We start from the raw sequence: 24,898 nt of genomic DNA, 5'->3' as shown, positions 1-24,898 counted from the left end.
TTATAGCGGGCAGGGGGTTCCCCGATTGATCTCCACGTGGCCTATGGCGTCGGAGGGCGAGGGCGCGAAGAATCGCTCCCCGGACCGCGTGTGCGCTTCTAGCGGGGATGCGGGGGTTTTAAAGTCTGATTCGCCCTTGTTGGGTGTCAGTTTGGAGGCCGGTCAGTGTCCCGGGTCTTCCTCCGGCGCGGCGGTTTTTCCCGCCTTAAACGCCCATCCCCCGCTGCTCGCCTCCGCCATCTTGGCCGGCCACTCTGCTCGGACAGCTTCTTCTTGGGCCGCCCTTGAGCTGGGAGACGTTCATGCCATGGCCGCCCTTGATTTGGGCGACGGCAAAAAAGCGGCTAAAGTTAAGCGCCGTTCTTCCCGCGCGGCTCCTTCGCGGAGTGTCGCGCTGGGCGCCATCTTGGATGCGCAGCATGTTGCTCCCCCGCTCTTGCGAGCGCCGGTTGAGGGTGCGTCTAGGGCTGTGGCCCAGGCTGCTGAAATACACAGTCTGGGGGGTTTCTCCCCCGAGTTTATTTTGCTGCTGCATCAGGCCTTCCTTATGCAAAACGCTGCCCCTTCTCCCTTGTCCGATAACGGGGTTGAGGCCCCCGGAAGTAAACGCCGTCGGGTGGATTCCCAGGCCTTAGAGGACGCTGTTTCCTCTGATGTAGATGAGGGCAGCGTATCTGAGTTCTCCCAGCGGTCCTTTGGGGATTCCTTGGAGGAGAACGGATTCCCGCTCGGATGGAGCGGATGACCCCTCTGTAGCGCGGATCTTTCGCTCAGAGGATTTGCCCAACCTGTTAGTGCAGGCCATGAGCATTTTGAAGATTTCCTCGCCAGAGGACGTCTCTCCCTCAGCCCCTGTTGGCTCTGCCATTATGCTGGGGACGAAGCGCCCGCCTAGAACCTTCCACGTGCATGATGCCATGCACACCTTAATTGCGGCTCAATGGGATGTCCCGGAAGCGAGCCTCAAAGTGGCTAGGGCTATGTCCCGCCTCTATCCTTTGCCTGAAAGTGAACGTGAGGCCTTTATTTGGCCTACCGTGGATTCCTTAATCACTGCGGTGACTAAGAAAACGGCGTTGCCGGTGGAAGGTGGCACGGCCCTAAAGGACGCCCAAGACAGAAGATTGGAAGCGGCTTTAAGGTCGTCCTTCGAGGCGGCTGCCTTAAGTTTGCAGGCCTCAGTTTGCGGCTCCTATGTGGCCAGGGCGTGCCTGACGATGGTGCAGCGGGCTTCCCCCTCGGATCCTTCCTTGAGGGCTGATTGGCCGGCCCTGGAATCGGGCTTGGCTTATTTGGCAGACTTACTGTATGATGTCTTGAGAGCCTCAGCTAAAGGTATGGCTCAGACAGTCTCTGCGCGGCGCTGGCTTTGGCTGAAACATTGGTCTGCGGACCACGCCTCTAAGTCCTGCCTGGCTAAGTTGCCTTTTAAAGGCAAGCTGCTCTTTGGGGTCGAGCTGGACAAAATCGTGACCGATCTCGGCACGTCTAAGGGCAAGAGGTTACCAGAGGTCAGGGCTCGGGCCAGTGCTCGCCCCGGTATCTCCAGAGGACGGTTTCAGGAAGCCCATCGGTACCGCCCGGGCAAGTCGGGCTCCTCTGCCCCCTCTTCCTTCAAAAGGAACTTCTCCCCCAAGCAGCATTCCTTTCGCAGAGACCGCCGTCCTGGAGGTGCGTCCTCCCCCAGGGTCTCGTACCCAATGACGGGGCCCTGGTCCATGGCCCAGTGCAGATTGGAGGACGCCTGTCCTCGTTTCTGGGCGAGTGGACCAGGGTAACTTCAGACGCTTGGGTTCTGGAAGTCATCAGAGACGGCTACAAGCTAGAGTTCTGCCGACCCTTAAGAGACGGGTTTGTACTCTCTCCCTGCAAGTCTCCGGTCAAAGCTGTGGCAGTGCAGCAGACCTTGGACAACCTGATACGCCTGGTTCTCCGAGGACAAGCAGGCTGCTTGTTCTCACGACTGGGTGACGTCCGCGTCAGCCCCCCACCAACCAGAAGAAGCTTCGCGGGCGGTCCGCACGCAGGGCACGCCCACCGCGCATGCGCGGCCGTCTTCCCGCCCGTGCGCGACCGCTCCCGCCAGTTCCTTTTTTTCCGTGACTGGAGAGAGCTGTGCTTTTGCTGCTCTCTCTATCTTCAGCCCCGGAAAAACCGTCGCGTTTACGCGAGTCTCTTATTTTTCACTTTATTTTTACTTTATTAGTTGCCGCGCGCTCCACTTTCTTTTTCTTAAAAAAAAAAAAAGGAGCACACGCTCCCATTTTCCCTCGTTTCTAGCGGGGGCGTCGCGTTGCGGCCTAGTGGCCGCACGGTCGATTTCTTTTTTCGAGGTGTGATTACCGCCACCATCGACGACTTTAACTTCGCCGACGCGATTTTTCCGTCGATGTCCTCGAAGGTCCCGAGTGGATTTAAAAAGTGTGGTCGGTGCGGCCGGCCGATCTCGCAGACCGACACCCACGCTTGGTGCCTCCAGTGCCTCGGGCCGGAGCACAATATCAAGTCGTGTTCCCTGTGTCTCGGTCTCCGGAAACGGACTCAGGTTGCGAGGCAAGTTCTTCGGGACCGTCTTTTTGGAACTTGCGCCGGCCCCTCGACGTCGACCTCGACGGCATCGGTATCGACGGCCGGTTCTTCGGTACCGGTATCGATGCCCGAGAAATCGGCACCGATGGCATCAACCCCAGGAGCACAGGTCCCGTCGGCCCGCCGGCGAGGGTAGGGGTGAGAGGCCGCGTGGGCAATCGGCCCCGGTCACTCCCTCGGCCCATGGCCCTCGGGACCGAACCCTGTCGGACCCGGTTCCTCGTGACCGAGGGGGATCGACCTCCTCCTCTGCTCCACCTGGCGCCGATGACGGGCATCGCAAAAAGTCACACAAGCACCGTCATCGGTCGCCCTCGATGCACCAGGGTTCCGGTGCCGGCAAGGAGTCGACGCCGAAGCGTCCTCGTTGAGAGGAGAGATCCCCTTCGGTTGTGGAGGTACCGCCGCGTCAGGGTCCCAGCACTTCGGTGCCGTCTCCTGGACCCGAGCAGCTTCTGGCACCGACACCTCTACCGGCCCCACCGTCTTTCCCGGCAGCGGGCCTGGACGAGTGCCTCCGAGCCATCCTTCCGGGGATCCTGGAAGGGCTGATGCGCCAGGCTGTGCTGGCGCCAGGGGTGCTTGCGCCCTCTGCGCCGTTAACTGTGGCGCCGGCGAGCTCTAGCCCAGGTGCCGAGGCCGTCGACACCGCCGCCGCTTGCGGCGCCGGTCTCGACTGCCACGCAGGTGGAGTCCCCGTCGACGTCGATGGAGGGAGCTTCGTCCCCGCCGGCGCGGGAGTCCACCGCTCGACGACACCGAGGCCTCGGTGCCTCGACGTTGAGCCGGGCCCGGTTAAGGACTCAGCTACATGAGCTCATGTCCGATACCGAGGAAGAGGCCTCGTGGGGGGAAGAGGAGGACCCCAGATATTTCTCCTCAGAGGAGTCTGCGGGCCTCCCCTCTGACCCTATGCCTTCACAGGAGAGGAAACTCTCACCCCCGGAGAGCCTCTCCTTTGCCTCTTTTGTCAGGGATATGTCTATCTGCATTCCCTTCCCCGTGGTCTCTGTGGATGAGCCGAGGGCTGAGATGCTCGAGGTCCTCGACTATCCATCACCACCTAGAGAGTCCTCCACGGTGCCGTTGCACAATGTCCTCAAAGAGACACTGCTTCGGAACTGGATGAGACCGCTATCTAATCCCATCATCCCCAAGAAAGCGGAATCCCAGTACAGAATCCACTCTGACCCAGAGTTAATGCGGCCCCAATTGCCCCATGACTCGGCGGTCGTGGATTCTGCTCTCAAGAGGGCACGGAGTTCGAGGGATACCGCCTCGGCGCCCCCGGGGCGGGAGTCTCGCACTCTGGACTCGTTTGGCAAGAAGGCCTACCAATCCTCCATGCTCGTGACCCGTATCCAGTCATACCAGCTCTATACGAGCATCCACATGCGGAACAATGTAAAGCAACTGGCGGACCTGGTCGATAAGCTCCCGCCGGAGCAGTCCAGGCCTTATCAGGAGGTGGTCAGGCAGCTGAAGGCGTGCAGAAAGTTCCTGTCCAGGGGTATCTATGACACCTGTGACGTGGCATCTCGTGCTGCGGCCCAAGGTATAGTGATGCGCAGGCTCTCATGGCTGCGTGCCTCTGACCTGGACAACCGCACCCAGCAGAGACTGGCCGACGTCCCTTGCCGGGGGGATAACATTTTTGGTGAGAAGGTCGAGCAGCTGGTGGACCAACTGCATCAGCGGGAAACCGCCCTCGACAAGCTCGCCCACCGGGCGTCTTCAGCATCCACCTCAGCAGGTGGACGTTTTTCCCGGGCCCGGCAGGCTGCACCCTATTCTTTTGCAAAGCGTAGGTACACCCAGCCGGCCCGAAGGCCTCGTCAGGCACAGGGACAGCCCCAGCGCGCTTGTTCTCGTCAACAGCGTGCGCCTAAGCAGCCCCCTGCGCCTCCACAGCAAAAGCCGGGGACGGGCTTTTGACTGGATCCACGGGAACATAGCCGCCCTCAAAGTGTCCGTACCGGACGATCTGCCGGTCGGAGGGAGGTTAAAATTTTTTCACCAAAGGTGGCCTCTCATAACCTCCGACCAGTGGGTTCTCCAAATAGTGCGGTGCGGATACGCCCTGAATTTGGCCTCCCTGCCACCAAATTGTCCTCCGGGAGCTCAATCCTTCAGCTCCCATCACAAGCAGGTATTTGCAGAGGAACTCTCCGCCCTTCTCAGCGCCAATGCGATCGAGCCCGTACCACCCGGGCAGGAAGGGCAGGGATTCTATTCCAGGTACTTCCTTGTGGAAAAGAAAACAGGGGGGATGCGTCCCATCCTAGACCTGAGAGGCCTGAACAAATTCTTGGTCAAAGAAAAGTTCAGGATGCTTTCCTTGGGCACCCTTCTGCCAATGATTCAGAAAAACGATTAGCTATGTTCCCTGGATTTAAAGGACGCATACACTCACATCCCGATACTGCCAACTCACAGACAGTATCTCAGATTCCGCCTGGGTACACGGCACTTTCAGTATTGTGTGCTGCCCTTTGGGCTCGCCTCTGCCCCACGAGTGTTTACAAAGTGCCTCGTGGTGGTGGCGGCGTATCTACGCAAGCTGGGAGTGCACGTGTTCCCATATCTCGACGATTGGCTGGTCAAGAACACCTCGGAGGCAGGAGCCCTCCGGTCCATGCAGTGCACTATTCAACTTCTGGAGCTGCTGGGGTTTGTGATAAATTACCCAAAGTCCCATCTCCAGCCAACCCAGTCTCTGGAATTCATAGGAGCTCTGCTGAATACCCAGACGGCTCAGGCCTTCCTTCCCGAAGCGAGGGCCAACAACCTCCTGTCCCTGGCTTCGCGGACCAGAGCGTCTCAGCAGGTCACAGCTCGGCAGATGTTGAGACTTCTGGGTCATATGGCCTCCACAGTTCATGTGACTCCCATGGCTCGTCTTCACATGAGATCTGCTCAATGGACCCTAGCTTCCCAGTGGTTCCAAGCCACCGGGAATCTAGAAGATGTCATCCGCCTCTCCACCAGTTGCCGCACTTCACTGCTCTGGTGGACCATTCGGACCAATTTGACTCTGGGACCTCCATTCCAAATTCCGCAGCCCACGAAAGTGCTGACGACGGATGCATCTCGCCTGGGGTGGGGAGCTCATGTCGATGGGCTTACACACCCAGGGTCTGTGGTCCCTCCAGGAAAAGGATCTTCAGATCAACCTCCTGGAGCTCCTAGCGATCTGGAACGCACTGAAGGCTTTCAGAGATCGGCTGTCCTGCCAAATTATCCAAATTCGGACAGACAATCAGGTTGCAATGTATTACACCAACAACAGGGGGGCACCGGATCTCGCCCCCTGTGTCAGGAAGCCGTCGGGATGTGGCGCTGGGCCGGCAGGTTCGGCATGCTTCTCCAAGCCACATACTTGGCAGGCGTAAACAACAGTCTGGCCGACAGACTGAGCAGAGTCATGCAACCGCACGAGTGGTCGCTTCATTCCACAGTGGTACGCAAGACCTTCCGAGAGTGGGGCACCTCCTCGGTGGACCTTTTCGCCTCTCGGACCAACCACAAGCTGCCTCTGTTCTGTTCCAGACTACAGGCACACGGCAGGCTAGCGTCGGATGCCTTTCTCCTCCATTGGGGAACCGGCCTCCTGTATGCTTATCCTCCCATACCTTTGGTGGGGAAGACCTTACTGAAGCTCAAGCAAGACCACGGCACCATGATTCTGATAGCGCCCTTTTGGCCCCGTCAGATCTGGTTCCCTCTTCTTCTGGAGTTGTCCTCAGAAGAACCGTGGAGATTGGAGTGTTTTCCGACTCTCATTTCGCAGAACGACGGAGTGTTGCTGCACCCCAACCTTCAGTCCTTGGCTCTCACGGCCTGGATGTTGAGGGCGTAGACTTCACTGCCTTGGGTCTGTCCGAGGGTGTCTCCCGTGTCTTGCTTGCCTCTAGGAAGGATTCCACTAAAAAGAGTTACTTTTTCAAGTGGAGGAGGTTTGTCGTTTGGTGTGAGAGCAAGGCCCTAGAACCTCGTTCTTGCCCTGCACAGAACCTTCTTGAATACCTTCTGCACTTATCAGAGTGTGGCCTCAAGACCAACTCAGTAAGGAATCACCTTAGTGCGATTAGTGCTTACCATTATCGTGTGGCAGGTAAAGCCATCTCTGGAGAGCCTTTAGTCGTTCGATTCATGAGAGGCTTGCTTTTGTCAAAGCCCCCTATCAAGCCTCCTACAGTGTCATGGGATCTCAACGTCGTCTTCACCCAGCTGATGAAACCTCCTTTTGAGCCACTGAATACCTGCCATCTGAAGTACTTGACCTGGAAGGTCATTTTCTTGGTGGCAGTTACTTCAGCTCGTAGGGTCAGTGAGCTTCAAGCCCTGGTAGCTCATGCTCCATATACCAAATTTCATCACAACAGAGTAGTGCTCCGCACCCACCCAAAGTTCCTGCCGAAGGTGGTGTCGGAGTTCCATCTTAACCAGTCAATTGTCTTGACAACATTCTTCCCCAGGCCGCATACCCGCCCTGCTGAACGTCAGTTGCACACATTGGACTGCAAGAGAGCATTGGCCTTCTACTTGGAGCGGACACAGCCCCACAGACAGTCCGCCCAATTGTTTGTTTCTTTCGACCCTAACAGGCTAGGGGGTCGCTGTCGGGAAACGCACCATCTCCAATTGGCTAGCAGATTGCATTTCCTTCACTTACGCCCAGGCTGGGCTGGCTCTTGAGGGTCATGTCACGGCTCATAGTGTTAGAGCCATGGCAGCGTCAGTGGCCCACTTGAAGTCAGCCACTATTGAAGAGATTTGCAAGGCTGCGACATGGTCATCTGTCCACACATTCACATCACATTACTGCCTCCAGCAGGATACCCGACGCAACAGTCGGTTCGGGCAGTCGGTGCTGCAGAATCTGTTTGGGGTGTAAATCCAACTCCACCCTCCAGGACCCGAATTTATTCTGGTGAGGCTGCACTCTCAGTTAGTTGTTCTTCGTAGGTCAATTTCTGTTATATCCTCGCCGTTGCGAGGTTCCATTGACCTGGGTTCTTGTTTTGAGTGAGCCTGAGAGCTAGGGATACCCCAGTCGTGAGAACAAGCAGCCTGCTTGTCCTCAGAGAAAGTGAATGATACATACCTGTAGCAGGTGTTCTCCGTGGACAGCAGGCTGATTGTTCTCACCTACCCTCCCTCCTCCCCTTTTGGAGTTGCGTTTCATAATTTTGCTTGTCATTCAACTGGCGGGAGCGGTCGCGCACGGGCGGGAAGACGGCCGCGCATGCGCGGTGGGCGTGCCCTGCGTGCGGACCGCCCGCGAAGCTTCTTCCGGTTGGTGGGGGGCTGACGCGGACGTCACCCAGTCGTGAGAACAATCAGCCTGCTGTCCTCGGAGAACACCTGCTACAGGTATGTATCATTCACTGTGCGGTCGTTCCGGTGCCAGAAAATCAGATTGGCAAGGGACGTTACTCCATTTACTTTGTGGTACCAAAGAAAGGAGGTTCTGTCCGGCCTATCCTCGACCTCAAAGGGGTCAATCGGGCCTTGAAAGTGCGGCACTTTCGCATGGAGACTCTCCGCTCTGTTATAGCAGCAGTGAAGGCAGGGGAGTTCTTGGCTTCCTTGGACATCAAGGAAGCGTACCTGCATATTCCCATCTGGCCTCCTCATCAACGCTTTCTGCGTTTTGCAGTCCTGGGCCGACACTTCCAGTTCAGAGCCCTCCCTTTCGGGTTGGCTACTGCTCCGCGGACCTTCTCCAAAGTAATGGTGGTCATCGCGGCCTTCCTGCGAAAGGAAGGAGTACAAGTCCATCCTTATCTGGACGACTGGTTGATCCGAGCCCCCTCTTATGCAGAGTGCGGCAAAGCTGTGGACCGGATGATTGCTCTTTTGAGCTCCCTGGGGTGGATTATCAACTGGGAGAAGAGCCAGCTGCGCCCGACTCAATCCCTGGAGTATCTGGGAGTTCGATTCGACACCCAAGTGGGCAGAGTGTTCCTGCCAGACAATCGGATTGTCAAACTTCAGGCTCAGGTGGACCAGTTCCTAGTAGCCTCTCCTCTTCGGGCTTGGGACTATGTGCAGCTGTTGGGCTCTATGACGGCCACGATGGAAGTAGTGCCCTGGGCCAGGGCTCATATGAGACCACTACAACACTCTCTGCTGCAGCGCTGGACTCCAGTGTCTGAGGATTATGCTGTGCGCCTTCCCTTGGACCCAGCAGTGCGCAAGGCGCTGAGCTGGTGGCTGCAGACAGACAAGTTGTCTGCAGGAATGCCTCTAGTGACCCCGGAGTGGATGGTCGTCACGACGGACGCCTCTTTGTCGGGCTGGGGAGCCCACTGCTTGGGAAGGACAGCGCAGGGGCTCTGGTCTCCTGCAGAGGCAAAGTGGTCTATCAACCTCCTGGAACTCAGAGCCATTCGGTTGGCGCTTTTGGAGTTCATCCCGGTACTGGCGTTGAAGCCAGTACGGGTCCTGTCGGACAATGCCACGGCTGTGGCCTATGTCAACCGCCAGGGAGGTACCAAGAGCGCCCCTCTAGCCAAGGAGGCCATGAATCTATGCCAGTGGGCGGAAGCGAACCTGGAACAGCTGTCAGCGGCCCACATTGCCGGAGTCATGAATGTCAAGGCGGACTTTCTCAGTCGCCATACCTTGGATCCCGGAGAGTGGCAGCTATCTGCTCAGGCGTTCTTGGACATCACGAAGCGCTGGGGCCAGCCGAGCCTAGATCTGATGGCGTCATCGGCCAATTGCCAAGTGCCGCGCTTTTTCAGCAGAGGACGGGACCCTCGATCCCTAGGAGTAGATGCTCTTCTCCAACAGTGGCCGACACAGGAGCTTCTCTATGTGTTCCCACCCTGGCCCATGTTGGGCAGGGTGCTAGACCGGGTGGCAAAGCATCCGGGCCGGATAATCCTGGTGGGTCCGGACTGGCCCAGACGTCCCTGGTATGCGGACTTGATCAGGCTCTCAGTGGACGATCCTCTGCGGCTGCCAGTGGAGCAGGGCCTGTTGCATCAGGGTCCCGTGGTGATGGAGGATCCCTCCCCCTTTGGTCTTACAGCCTGGCTATTGAGCGGCAGCATCTGAGAAAGAAGGGCTTCTCAGACAAGGTCATCGCCACTATGCTGAGAGCGAGGAAGCACTCTACTTCTACTGCTTACGCCAGGGTTTGGCGTACCTTTGCAGCGTGGTGTGAAGCAGGCTCCCTTTCTCCCTTCACTGCTCCAATTTCTTCAGTGTTGGCGTTCCTGCAAGAAGGTCTGGAGAAAGGCCTGTCGCTCAGTTCCCTTAAAGTCCAGGTAGCGGCTCTGGCTTGCTTCAGGGGCCGTCTGAAGGGTGCTTCCCTGGCTTCGCAGCCAGATGTGGTGCGCTTTCTCAAGGGAGTTAATCACGTGCGCCCTCCTCTGCACTCAGTGGTGCCTGCGTGGAATCTCAACCTGGTGCTAAGAGCCTTGCAGAAGCCGCCTTTTGAACCCTTGTCAAGGGCATCTCTGAAAGACCTGACGTTGAAAGCAGTCTTTTTGGTGGCTATCACTTCAGCCAGAAGAGTTTCCGAGCTCCAGGCACTCTCATGTCGAGAGCCCTTTCTGCAGTTCACTGAGGCAGGAGTGTCTATTCGCACAGTGCCTTCCTTCCTGCCCAAGATTGTTTCTCGCTTCCATGTGAATCAGCAGCTCTGTCTCCCTTCCTTTCGTAGGGAAGACTACCCAGAGGAATACTCTGCTCTCAAATATCTGGATGTGAGACGAGTCATCATCAGATACTTGGAAGTGACCAATGATTTCCGGAAGTCGGATCATCTGTTTGTCCTGTTTGCAGGTCCTCGTAAGAGTCTGCAGGCTGCTAAGCCTACAGTGGCAAGATGGGTCAAGGAAGCCATTGCAGCGGCTTATGTGGCCGCGGGGAAGGTGCCGCCTATCCAGCTGAAGGCTCACTCCACTAGAGCTCAGGCGGCCTCGATGGCAGAGGCCGGGTCCGTCTCCTTGGAAGAGATTTGCAGGGCGGCAACTTGGGCATCGGCCCATACCTTCTCCAGGCATTACCGCTTGACTGTGGCTGCTCAGGCGGAGGCCCGGTTTGGAGCTTCAGTGTTGCGGTCAGGGATTTCTATGTCCCGCCCTGGGTGAGTACTGCTTCGGTACATCCCACCAGTCTATGGATTGATCAGCATGATGATATGGAAGGTAAAATTATGTATCATACCTGATAATTTTCTTTCCATTAATCATAGCTGATCAATCCATAGCCCTTCCCAGATATCTGTATTGTTTATATTCTGGTTGCATTTCAGGTTCAAGTTTAGTCTTCAGTTCCTGTTCAGGAGGACTTCGTGTTCAAGTTTTTCAATGGATTCTTCAAGAGTTGAGACGAATTTGTGTTACAGTGAGCTGCTGCATTCCTCTCCCCTCCGTTTTACGGGGCTGGATTGAGACTTAAATTCTGCCGGCGCTCCCTCCCGCTTCGTGCGGCTGTAGGGCAGCTTTGTACCCCTCCCGCTTCGGCGGTATTAGGGTCAGTCAGCTCCTCCCGCGGTTGCAGGATAAGCCAGATCCCCCCGCATCGGCGGGTGTGGTGTCCCTCCCCCTCTCCGCGGGGATGAGCTGGACGGATTCCCCTCCCCCACTTGTGTGGGGATGAGCTGGGTTAGTTCCCCTCCCCCGTTTCGGCGGTGGTGAGCTGGGCAGAGTGTCCCTTTGTGGGTGTAATTCTCTAAGTGCTGAGTCCTGCGGATGGAGCTTGGATATCGACATACTGAGGAGTTTCCGGCAGCACATGACCACATATAGGGAGGCAAAAGGATTGCTCTCTATCTCCACCTGCTGGTAGATGGACACAACCCACCAGTCTATGGCTTGATCAGCTATGATTAATGGAAAGAAAATTATCAGGTATGATACATAATTTTACCTTATATATTGAACCTTACCTTGAGATCACAAAGTTTCTACAAGAATGTTATGCCATGATCAAAGGAAATTCCAAAAGAGAAAAAAAAAAGTTGCTGAAATATCAGTCTGGACAGAATTAGAAAGCCATTTTTAAAGCCGTGGGACTCCACTGAACCACAATGAGAGTCATTATCTCCAAATGGAGAAGACTTGGAACAGTGGTGAATCTTCCCAGGAGTGGCCAGTCTGCCAAAATCACTCTAAAGGTGCTGCGACAACTTATCCAGGAAGTGCCAAAACATCCCAGAAGAACATCCAAAGAACTGCAGGTCTTTTTAGCCTCAGCTAAGGTCGGTGTTCATGACTCCACAATAAGAAAGAGACTGGGCAAAACTAGGATTCATGGGAGAAGAGCAAGGCAGAAACCACTGCTATGAAAGAGTAAAATCGGTGGCCGTCTCGGAAATATACCTGGATGGAATCCCAAGCCTTTTGGGATAATGTTCTGTGGAAAGACAAATCGGAATTGGAACTCTTTGGACAGCACAGGTCTCATTGTGTCTGACATAAAGCAAATATAGCATTCCACAGTAAGAACATCATACCAACAGTCAAACATGATGCTGGTATTTTGATGATGTGGGGATTGCTTTGCTGCCTCAGAACCTGGAAAATTTGCCATTATTGAAGGAACCATGAATTCTGCACTGTACTAGAAAATTCTTAAGGAGAATGTCATCTGTATGTGAGCTGAGGCCGAGGCATAATTGGGTTATGCAGCAAGACAATGATCCATTATGCAAAATTAAATCTATATCTGATAGTTCTTTGGTAATAGGGGTGAGAAAATGAGAGAGGAAGGGGTGGGTTGGATAGAATTATTGAGCTGCTGTTTTTTTTTTTTTTTTGTTTGTTTGTTTTTTGAGGTATTGCTCCAGGGAGTCTCCTACATGATTAGACTACATAATGTTTATTTTCTTATTTTCTTTTTTTTTTTTTTTTTTTTATTTGTAGGGACTGTTTATTGTATAAACACAGGTTACAATACAGTAATTAAGATGTACAGTGCAAAAACATAACCTTCTACATTCTGTGAAACTCAGTACAGATAACAAGAACATATCCAGCCTCCATATTTTAATAACAAGAATTTTAACCCCGCAAAGATCCCCCCTCTCCCTACCCCCATTCTCCAACAACCACCCTCCCTATAGCAAATAAACCTAAAACTACCTCTCCTTCAAGCAGAGCAAGATTTCAAAAAGGGTTCCCACACCAATTCCCATCTAGGCAAAGTCTTCCTCTTCACAGCTGTCAGACGTTCCATCTCACAGATATACCACAATTTAGAAATCCATATGAACCAGTGGAGGGACCGCACGCACTTTCCAGTGCTGCGCCAGATTTAAACGAGCAGCATGCATGGCATGTCGCACTAACAATGACTGATGAAGAGTAAGCCCCAATGGTTTCCTACCCAGCAAAAACACAGCCGTATGCCACTGTACTACTCTACCCAACCATAACTGAAGATGAGACTGAACCGCACTCCAATAAGCTCGGGCTTTAGGACACAACCACCAAATGTGACCCATCGTCCTCGGTACCAAACACCCCCCGCCAACAATTAGGAGACTCATTGGGAAACGTGATGTAATCTCACCGGGGTAAGATACCAACGATAAAATACCTTAATTGCATTTTCCTTTAAAGCAACAGCTAAAGAGGATTTCAAGAGTGCTCTCTCCATAATCAACCAGTCATCAGCTGAACCTCCACTACCCCAGTTGCAAAGGACTTAAATATAAATCAATATATGCATCTAGTTTCTCCTACACCAGCACGCAACTGTTGAATGCACTACCAAAGGCCTTAAAAACAATGCACAACCTAACAGCCTTCCAGAAGTTACTAAAGACTAACCTGTTCAAGAAGACATACCATAATGAGCCATCATTAATGACCTAACATCAAAACTCTATCTGAACCAGATAAAATTGAATTCTTTACACCTGGTTGCTTCAATCAACTTATCACCAATGAACATTACCCCCTTACCTCTTATGCCTGAAATAAGCTGTTTATCCAACTTTATAATTTACTGTAACATTTATGAACTTTAATGTAATACTACTTTGTATTTCTCATTCCGGAAATGGCGATCGCCATCCCGGCATAATGTAAGCCACATTGAGCCTGCAAAAAGGTGGGAAAATGTGAGATACAAATGCAACAAATAAAATATTGCAAAACCCAATTCCTTTCCCCAGTTCAACCTATGGAGAGTATAGGGTTTAATACGCCTAGCCAAATACCCATACAGACATGTAATCAGCCCCCGAGTGCTCTTGGAGTCTTCACATAAATCTTCTAAATAGGAATCCTCCCTCACAATACATGACCTGTAGGCTGGGGTTTGTAAAAAATGTTTCAACTGGGTATACACATAACGATCACCAGGACGGATCCGATAATTCTCCAACAGAGTCTCAAAGGAAACATATTCCCCCTCCTCATATAACTTTCCCCAAGTGTCCAACCCCCCTGAGCCCACCTCTGAAACGGAGTCACCCCCATACCTGTTAAAAACAATGGATTATCAGCAATCAGGGTATGTTCAGACAAATGAGTGTTAGTAGCTGTAAATAGGAAGTCCAAATAGTGAAAACTAGCCAACACAGTAGGTGGAATCTGTCCCGCAATATCTCTATGCTTCACTGGGAGCCACATTAAATGCCCATCCTACAAGGCCTCATCAAATGCTGCTCTATATACATCCAAAGTTTATGTTCCTTTTATGAAACCACTCAGTTGCAGGTCGAGATTGAGCAGCACAATAATACCAATATAAATTAGGTACCCCCAACCCTCCCTCTGATTTACATTTATATAAAAAAGACCTAGGCAAGCGTGGGCGTTTCTCATTCCAAATAAAACAGACCAAACGATCTTGAATACTGAAAATAGAACAGGGAAGTCGTAGGGGAAGTACCTGAAATAAGTACAATAAACATAGTAACATAACATAGTAGATGACGGCAGAAAAAGACCTGCACGGTCCATCCAGTCTGCCCAAGAAGATAAATTCATATGTGCTACTTTTTTTATTTGTACTGTCCTCTTCAGTGCACAGACCGTATAAGTCTGGCCAGCCCTATCCCCGCCTCCCAACCACCAGCTCTGGCACAGACCATATAAGTCTGCCCAGCACTATCCCTGCCACCCACCACCGGCTCTGGCACAGACCGTATAAGTCTGCCCAGCACTATCCCCGCCGCCCAACCACCAGCCCCGGCACAGACCGTATAAGTCTGCCCAGCACTAGTCCCCCCTCCCAACCACCAGCCCCAGCACAGACCGTATATGTCTGCCCACACTAGCTCCGCCTCCCAACCACCAGCTCCGCCTCCCAACCACCAGCTCTGCCACCCAGAAGAACATGTATTTTAAATGTTGCAATCCTCCCAAACCATGAAAGGCAAGTGGTCTTCAAACGGTCTAGGTCTCTGTATATTGCCTTCTGGAGAACCTGATATTCAACAGCAAAAATACATCCTGTAACCTCCAGGGTATCTGAACCCCCAAGTAGCGAATTTCTTTAGTAGGCCACTTAAAATTAAAAGAAGTCTGAAGCATCTCCAACAGTCTAGGTGGCACACGTACCGCCATGTCCACTGATTTAGAAGCATTCAATTTATACCCAGAAATAGCTGAATATGCTTCAAACTCTTTCATTAAGTTAGGAAGACACACAAGTGGCTGTGTTAAAGATAAAAGAACGTCATCCGCAAACACCCCGATCACCCACGGAAACTCCAGAAATGTTTGGATTAGCCCTAATAGCCACCTCCAAAGGCTCCATAGCCATTGCAAAGAGGAGAGGAGACAGAGGGCACCCCTGACGGGGTTCCTCATGACAATGAAAAAAGCTCTGAGTTGCCCCCATTAATTCGCACACAAGCCTTTGGAGAATTGTAAAATGGACCCACCCCAAACCTAGCCAAAACCCTATCCAGGTAGCCCTAGTGGACCCTATCAAAGGCCTTTTCTGCATCCAATCCAAGCAAACAAATTGGCAAATCCAAGGCCTGGGATACATAAAGCAAATCAAGCGTTCTTCTAATATTATCCATGGCCTGCCTCTTTGCCACAAAACCTACCTGGTCCGGATGGATCAAGCTAGGTAGGATGCCTGCCAAACGGTTTGCCAGCACCTTTGCCAAAATTTTAACATCAGTATTTAAAATAGAGATTGGTCGATAAGATGCACACTCCAATTTGTCTGGCCAGCCCTATCCCCGCCTCCCAACCACCAGCTCTGGCACAGACCGTATAAGTCTGCCCAGTACTATCCCTGCCACCCACCACCGGCTCTGGCACAGACCGTATAAGTCTGCCCAGCACTATCCCCGCCTCCCAACCACCAGCTCTGGCACAGACCGTATAAGTCTGCCCAGCACTATCCCCGCCGCCCAACCACCAGCCCCGGCACAGACCGTATAAGTCTGCCCAGCACTATCCCCGCCGCCCAACCACCAGCCCCGGCACAGACCGTATATGTCTGCCCACACTAGCTCCGCCTCCCAACCACCAGCTCTGCCACCCATTCTAGGCTAAGCTCCTGAGGATCCCTTTCTTCTGCACAGGATTCCTTTATGTTTATCCCACACATGTTTGAATTCCGTTACCGTTTTCATCTCCACCACCTCCCGCGGGAGGGCATTCCAAGCATCCACCACCCTCTCCGTGAAAAAATACTTCCTGACATTCTTCTTGAGTCTGCCCACCTTCAATCTCATTTCATGCCCTCTCGTTCTACCGCCTTCCCATCTCCGGAAAAGGTTCGTTTGCGGATTAATACCTTTCAAATATTTGAACGTCTGTAACATATTACCCCTGTTCCTCCTTTCCTCCAGGGTATACATGTTCAGGTCCGCAAGTCTCTCCTCGTACGTCTTGTAACGCAAATCCCATACCATTCTCGTAGCTTTTCTTTGCACCGCTTCAATTCTTTTTACATCCTTAGCAAGATACGGCCTCCAAAACTGAACACAATACTCCAGGTGGGGCCTCACCAACGACTTGTACAGGGGCATCAACACCTCTTTTCTTCTGCTGGTCACACCTCTCTCTATACAGCCTAGTAACCTTCTAGCTACGGCCACCGCCTTGTCACACTGTTTCATCGCCTTAAGATCCTCAGATACTATCACCCCAAGATCCCTCTCCCCATCCGTACCTAGCAGACTCTCACCGCCTAACACATACGCCTCTCTTGGATTTCTACTCCCTAAGTGCATCACTTTGCATTTCTTCGCATTGAACTTTAATTGCCAAACCTTAGACCATTCTTCTAGCTTTTTCAGATCCTTTTTCATGTTTTCCACTCCCTCCGGGGTGTCCACTGTGTTAAAGACCTGGAGAAGTCGACGAGTGGTGGGCTGAGTAAAACTCCAAAGGGCCACGAGGCAATGGCGCAGGCCTCACCCTCTGACTCTGATTCGGCTTTATCGCTGGTGGAATCACGGCGGCCCTCTACTAAAAAGGGTGTTTCGGGCGAACTCAGACAGATTCTGTCTGGTATCCAGGAGGACATCCAAAAATCGAAAGAAGAAATATTAGATAAAATGGAGATGCTCAGCGCGGACCTCCGCGAACTGGGGGGCCGAGTCGTGGAAGCAGAACTTCGGGTGGATGAGCACGCGGATTCTTTAACCGCTCATGAGGCACAACTGCAGGAACTGGATCAAAAGGCAAAAGATCTGACCTACAAACTGGACGACCTGGAAAATCGAGGTCGAAGAAATAATCTCCGGTTTTGCGGAGTTCCAGAGGGTGGAGAAACGGAGGATGTCCCACAAATTGTGCAAACCATATGCACAACCCTGAGGGGAACTGAGACAGCAGTAGAGACCATTGAACTGGACAGAGCTCATAGAGCCTTGGGCCCGCGTCAAGAAAACAGAGCGCGAGACATTATTGTCCGATTTCACAAATATGAAATAAAAGAACAAATTCTTGCCTGGGCTCGGAAGAAACAGGATCTGGAGTTTGGTGGAGCCAGGATTATGGTATATCAAGATCTTTCCCAGTTCACGCTGCAGCAGAGACGCCTCCTGAAACCGGCTCTGGACATTTTAATCAAGGAGCGGATTATCTATAGATGGGGTTTCCCTTTTTCATTGAATTTTACCATCAAAGGATCTAGACACAGGGTTAGCTCCTTAACTGAAGCCTGGGCGATCAGGTGGGTTTTGTTTCCTATAGAAAAGCAATGGACAATACGAGGCGAGTGGTAGATTTAATGTATTTGGCCGGGTTCTTGCTGCTGAGATGGGGAGATATTGCGCTTTCCTGGCTTGGCCGTATCGCTGCAGTTAAACTGAACATATTACCACGCTTATTGTATTTATTTCAGGCTCTTCCGATCTCGTTGCCCCGCAAATTTCTTACTGCACTGCAAGATCGTATTGTGCGATTCATCTGGGCCGGTAAACGTCCGAGGTTAGCGAGGGCCTTTTTGTATCAGGATAGAAAAAGAGGAGGGCTTGGGGTCCCTAACATAGCTTGGTACTATAGAGCAGCTCAGGCGCGTGCTGCTGTGGAATGGTTTCAGGCCTATCCTGATCGGCAATGTGTGGATTTGGAGCAGTTTACCTTGGGCGATAGACCGCTGGGAGCATTAATGTGGCTACCGAGGTCCTTTAGGTTGTTAGAAGAGGGGCTATGTCCTTCTATATATGTAACCATGGCTAATTGGGACAGTCTATTTCCACAGCGCAGCTGCCTATTGATGCGCCTCTCCCCTATAGCGTATAACCCATTGTTTGTTCCGGGGACAGAGAGGGGCATATTTACTAGATGGTATGAGGGAGGTTTGCGAACATGGGGGCAACTGATTGTTGGCGAGGCCCTACTGTCCTTTGCAGAAGCTCAACAACAGTTCCCGACAGTGGTGACTGATAAATATGCATATTTTCAACTTACCCATTTTCTTAAGACAAAAGCTATACAGGAAGTATTGCACAGGAAGCAATCCGCTCTCGAGCAAATTTGTGAGGGGCCGGGCACGACTACAGGGCTGATATCCCGCCTACATCACATTATTACTCAACAAACACCCCGTTACATACTTCACAGGAAAAGCTGGCAGAGGGACTTGGGTATTGAACTAGAGGAGGGGGCATGGGAGAGGATGGAACAGGCTGCGGCGGGGGTGTCATCTCATGTGCCATTTAAAGAAAATGCCATTAAAGTCCTATTTAGGTGGTATATGACACCAGAGCGTTTACAGCGTATTTACCCTACCTTGTCTGGGCTGTGTTGGAGAGGATGTGGTGTGAAGGGAACCATGGGACTCATTTGGTGGCATTGTTGGAAAATAAGGGCTTTCTGGAAAGCGGTCCACAGTAGGCTGCAGGTATGGCTGGGGGTACAGATTTCATGGCAACCCACTATCTACTTATTCTGTACTAAAGCAGCAGGCCTCTTATCTAATCAACAAACACTGTTGCGCTATGCCACATGTGCAGCTCGAATTGTTATAGCAGCCTGTTGGAAACAGACTGCGACCCCACCTTTAACTCGGTGGATTCGAAAGCTGAGATATGTGTGTGAGATGGAGCGGCTTATTGCAGAGCGGAGTAATCGTACCAATAGATGGCACCTGATTTGGGACTCCTTTCTCCTTCATACATAATTTAACTGTTGATTCATAAAACCAGTCCGGGTTGGGCGAGGGAGGGGGGTTAAGGGAATGGAGTTTGTTTGTTTTTTATTGTAAAAATTCTATAAAAATCTGAAGTTCCGAAAGATATCAATATTACTTCTTTCTCGCCCTGGTGCGGAGGTAACACGTATCATCTGCTAAAGTGCCGTGATCTTAGTATTGTTTGGAGAAACCTGATTTGTAACTTAATACCTCTGTCATTATATAATGTTTTAATCGGTATGAATATTACTGATTGTACTGTTGGAAGAATGTATCATTTATTAATAAAGACTTCATATAAATTAAAAAAAAAAAACATACTAGATTCTGTGGTGTGGTTCACCTTGTTAAGAATACTTTTTACTTTGTAGTAAAAAAAAAAAAAGTAGTTTTAAGAGCTGTAAATATTTCTTTTTTGGATAAGACTTTATGCTTTTACTTCACTACTTTTGAAGCCAGTACTTTTTACTTGAGTACTTTTAAAAAGTAACAAGCCCTCTGGAATCAGCTAATAATTGTGATCTTTCCCTTGAATTTGCAGATTATCCTTTTTACTGCTTCTAAGAAGGTCTATGCAGATAAGTTACTCAACATATTGGACCCAAAAAAGCAACTGGTCAGGTAATTTTTGTTTACAGAACTTGTAGAGTACCTTCATTACCAGTAACCGCCTTCTTCCTAAGTGATACTAAAACAGTCATGTGAAAGTCCTTAGTAATGCTTTTTACTATCTAAGCCACACTGAACCTGCTGTTTGTGGGAAAGCGTGGGGTACAAATGTAATGAATAAATAAATAAAGGAAAAGGCTGATTGATATAGGAAAGGAACAGAAGCCTTCAGTCTGAGTGCAGAGAAGGCACTGAAAGAGTCGCTATGGGTTTTGAATTTAGCTGTGCCTTGCTCAGTAGTTCAAGACAAATTATATTCAGGTAGAGTTGTTAAAATGTTTTTGTTTTATTAATAAGCTGAGGATTGTTTTTGTTATAAGTTTATTGAATTGCTTATAGGTAATTTAAGAATGTCTTTAATATTCAGGCACAGGCTTTTCCGTGAGCATTGTGTTTGTGTGCAAGGAAACTACATCAAAGATTTAAACATCCTTGGAAGAGATTTGTCCAAAACTATCATAATTGACAATTCACCACAAGCCTTTGCATACCAGGTAAGAGGCATTCTTAAAGCCAGGTTTCATATATGTAGTACTTTCATGTAATCAGAATTCCAATACATTACACAATTACAATTCATGAAAAATTTCTTTTAGTACTAGGACAGCTTTCAAAGGGAAGCAAGGAGCATGGATAATGTTTAGTATTGAAAATGCAGGAAAATAAAATAACTCAAAATAACTCCTTTGTGTTTAATTTGAATGCATTGCAAATATGTTGATGCATATAGTTTAGAAAAGATTTTCATTTTTCTGTTGCTTTGTAAATTACTTCTGTAGTTCACAGAGAGGGAAAAGAAAGGAATAATGTTTCATTTTATAAAATAGGCGCAGTGCACCGCTGTAGTTTCACCAAGGAGATCTATACGGTTAATTTTTCTAAGATGTGCTAATTGCCAAATTAACACATGTTTTGCAGGCATTATTACTGCACAAAACTTGCAAAACAATGTAAAAAGAGCCATTAAAACACACAAATTTTGCAATTACCGCATCTTTGTAAAAATATATTGGTATAGTGCACCCACACACATAGCAAGCAGGGAGTATGCATGGTTTGTAAAATTGCAGGTAACACACATAGTAACATAGTAGATGACGGCAGAAAAAGACCTGCACGGTCCATCCAGTCTGCCCAAGAAGATAAATTCATATGTGCTACTTTTTTATTTGTACTGTCCTCTTCAGTGCACAGACCGTATAAGTCTGGCCAGCCCTATCCCCGCCTCCCAACCACCAACCCCGCCTCCCAACCACCAGCTCTGGCACAGACCGTATAAGTCTGCCCAGCACTATCCCCGCCGCCCAACCACCAGCCCCGGCACAGACCGTATAAGTCTGCCCAGCACTAGTCCAGCCTCCCAACCACCAGCCCCAGCACTAGCCCCACCTCCCAACCACCAGCTCTGCCACCCATTCTAGGCTAAGCTCCTGAGGATCCCTTCCTTTTGCACAGGATTCTTTTATGTTTATCCCACCCATGTTTGAATTCCGTTACCGTTTTCATCTCCACCACCTCCCGCGGGAGGGCATTCCAAGCATCCACCACCCTCTCCGTGAAAAAATACTTCCTGACATTCTTCTTGAGTCTGCCCACCTTCAATCTCATTTCATGCCCTCTCGTTCTACCGCCTTCCCATCTCCGGAAAAGGTTCGTTTGCGGATTAATACCTTTCAAATATTTGAACGTCAGTATCATGTCACCCCTGTTTCTCCCTTCCTCCAGTGTATACATGTTCAGGTCAGCAAGTTTCTCCTAACGCAAATCCCATACCATCCTCGTAGCTTTTCTTTGCACCGCTTCAATTCTTTTTACATCCTTAGCAAGATACGGCCTCCAAAACTGAACACAATACTCCAGGTGGGGCCTCACCAACGACTTGTACAGGGGCATCAACACCTCTTTTCTTCTGCTGGTCACACCTCTCTCTATACAGCCTAGTAACCTTCTAGCTACGGCCACCGCCTTGTCACACTGTTTCGTCGCCTTCAGATCCTCAGATACTATCACCCCAAGATCCCTCTCCCCATCCGTACCTAGCAGACTCTCACCGCCTAACACATACGCCTCTCTTGGATTTCTACTCCCTAAATGCATCACTTTGCACTTAGGGAGTAGAAATCCAAGAGAGGCGTATGTGTTAGGCGGTGAGAGTCTGCTAGGTACGGATGGGGAGAGGGATCTTGGGGTGATAGTTTCTGAGGATCTGAAGGCGATGAAACAGTGTGACAAGGCGGTGGCCGTAGCTTGAAGGTTACTAGGCTGTATAGAGAGAGGTGTGACGCATTATATGCATGAAAATATGATAGCCTCTTTAGTTACCAATGCCAGTACATCTCTTGTATACCACTATATCCCCATACCTGGGTCCAATGCAGTTTACAATAATGGCAAATAAAAACATATCATAAAACTAACATAGATTTCCAACAGTATCCCATAAGAATAAAAAGCTTTGTTAAATATTAACAAAAAAAATTCTTAAGCTTTTTACAAAAAGCAAAATAATTCAACTCTATTCTAATACCTGAAGGTAAAAGATTCCATTTAGAGATTGCAAAGGAATTTAATAAAAAGAGCCGGCCATCCTGGAAAATATCTTTGGTACTTAAAGGCCATAGTACCTTCAAGGACTGTAATTAGGAAGAGGATCTAGAGCTAGGTACACAAATTAAATTAGCTATAGTTTTGGATATGAGGCCGTAAATAGCCAGAAAGATCATGCAAACAGATTTAAACAGTATTCTCTTGCGAACCGGAAGCCAATGCAGTGTAATCATATAAAGAGAAATACTATCAAATTTTTTAAGCCTAAAGATCAATCTAACTGAGATGTTTTGAATGAGCTGAAGTTTCCCCAGGAGTTTTGCAGAAAGGAGTTATCAGTATTGACATCTGAACTAATACCCTAAAGACCGATTGATCAAAAAATGGTCTTACCAATCTCATTTGTCTCAGTTTGAACATTGCTTTTTTTTCCAAAGCAGGTTTACTTGTGGTTCAGAGGTTAAACGTGAGTCAAGGACCACCCCAAAACCTTAGACTTATCTTCAACCGGAAATACTTCATCTCCAGAAAGTATAAGTTGCTTAAGTGTAACAGTTTCCAAGTTCATCAAAATTTGATATACCACTCAAATAAAATTCTAGGTAGTTCACAATACTAAACAACAAAACCATAAATGCCATAAGTGATAAAGGGAGAAAAGAATAGGCAAACACATCACCACAAACATTCAAATATGAAATACATACACAGCAGATCCCAATGATTCCTGAGAAGATAATACTTGAGAAGGCAGCACAGGTGAATAATACCAAAATCAAGAATCATAAGCAGAGGTAAAGTATTCCAAAGCCAAGGGCCTGTAACAGAGAACAGTCTATTCCTGAAAGATTGTAAAGCTATCTCCCATGTACAAGAAACCACTAAAATATTTTGGGAGGATGACCAAAGCATCCGAGCAGGAACATAGATAATCAAATAATTCAAGAGATACTGTGGATTACCTGTAGTTAAAACCTTGTAAACCAAATAAAGGATCTTAAAAGTTATCCGAGAGCTAATAGGGAGCCAATACTCTTCACACAGCAATGAAGTCACGTGTGCAAATCTCTTGGAACCAGTCAGCAGCTTGATAGCCAGATTTTGGACTATCTGTAGGTATTTAGGTATTTATCATCTGATTGGTACAACTCATTGTATAAAACATTACAATAGTCCAGCTGACTTGATTACAAGTGAATGAATCAGAACCCAAAGAGCCAAAACAGAAATAAGACCTCAGACAGAATATGACTGGGTGACCGGAGAATTAAATCAAGGACGTGCTATGGACGTAATCTTCTTAGATTTCAGTAAAGCTTTTGACACGGTTCCCCACAGGAGGCTCTTGAATAAACTAGACGGGCTGAAGATAGGACCCGAAGTGGTGAAATGGATTAGGAACTGGTTGACGGGCAGACGCCAGAGGGTGGTGGTAAATGGAGTTCGCTCGGAGGAGAGAAAGGTCAGTAGTGGAGTGCCTCAGGGATCAGTGCTGGGGCCAATTCTATTCAATATATTTGTGAGTGACATTGCCGAAGGCTTAGAAGGTAAAGTTTGCCTTTTTGCGGATGACACCAAGATTTGCAACAGAGTGGACACTCCGGAGGGAGTGGAAAGCATGAAAAAAGATCTGCGGAAGCTAGAAGAATGGTCTAACGTTTGGCAATTAAAATTCAATGCGAAGAAATGCAAAGTGATGCACTTAGGGAGTAGAAATCCACGGGAGACGTATGTGTTAGGCGGGGAGAGTCTGATAGGTACGGATGGGGAGAGGGATCTTGGGTTGATAGTATCTGAGGACCTAAAGGCGACGAAACAGTGTGACAAGGCGGTGGCCGTAGCTAGAAGATTGCTAGGCTGTATAGAGAGAGGTGTGACCAGCAGAAGAAAAGAGGTTTTAATGCCCCTATATGAGACATTGGTGAGGCCCCACCTGGAGTATTATGTTCAGTTTTGGAGGCTGTATCTTGTGAAGGATGTTAAAAAAAAATGGAAGCGGTGCAAAGAAAAGCTATGAAAATGATATGGGATTTGCATTCCAAGACGTATGAGGAGAGACTTGTTGACCTGAACATGTATACCCTGGAGGCAAGGAGAAACGGGTGATATGATACAGACGTTCAAATATTTGAAAGGTATTAATCCGCAAACGAACCTTTTCCTGAGATGGGAAGGCGGTAGAACGAGAGGACATGAAATGAGATTGAAGGGGGGCAGACTCAAGAAAAATGTCAGGAAGTATTTTTTCACGGAGAGAGTGGTGGATGCTTGGAATGCCCTCCCGTGGGAGGTGGTGGAGAGGAAAACGGTAACGGAATTCACACATGCGTGGGATAAACATAAAGGAATCCTGCTCAGAAGGAAGGGATCCCCAGAAGCTTAGCCGGTTCTATTAGATTGTATGCTCTTTGAGCAGGGACTGTCTTTCTTCTGTGTTTGTGTAGCGCTGCGTACGCCTTGTAGCGCTATAGAAATGCTAAGTAGTAGTAGTAGCCGGTGGTGGTTGGGAGGT

At 49.7% G+C, this 24,898-nt stretch overlaps 1 protein-coding gene across 1 annotated transcript in view; it reads left to right on the top strand.

The window, feature by feature from the left end:
- The window catches only part of CTDSPL2 (CTD small phosphatase like 2), a gene marked incomplete in the record, with an annotated part of 403,243 nt that overhangs the window by 328,088 nt on the left and 50,257 nt on the right, over positions 1-24,898 (top strand). Inside the window, 2 exon segments of the mRNA XM_030189827.1 lie at positions 19,712-19,791; positions 20,207-20,333. Coding sequence (XP_030045687.1) covers positions 19,712-19,791; positions 20,207-20,333 — 207 coding nt within the window.

Source organism: Microcaecilia unicolor, chromosome 1 (genome assembly GCF_901765095.1).
Source record: "Microcaecilia unicolor chromosome 1, aMicUni1.1, whole genome shotgun sequence".
Lineage (NCBI taxonomy): Eukaryota > Metazoa > Chordata > Amphibia > Gymnophiona > Siphonopidae > Microcaecilia > Microcaecilia unicolor.
Note: the sequence above shows the minus strand (reverse complement) of the source record. Positions and strands in the feature narration are given on the sequence as shown.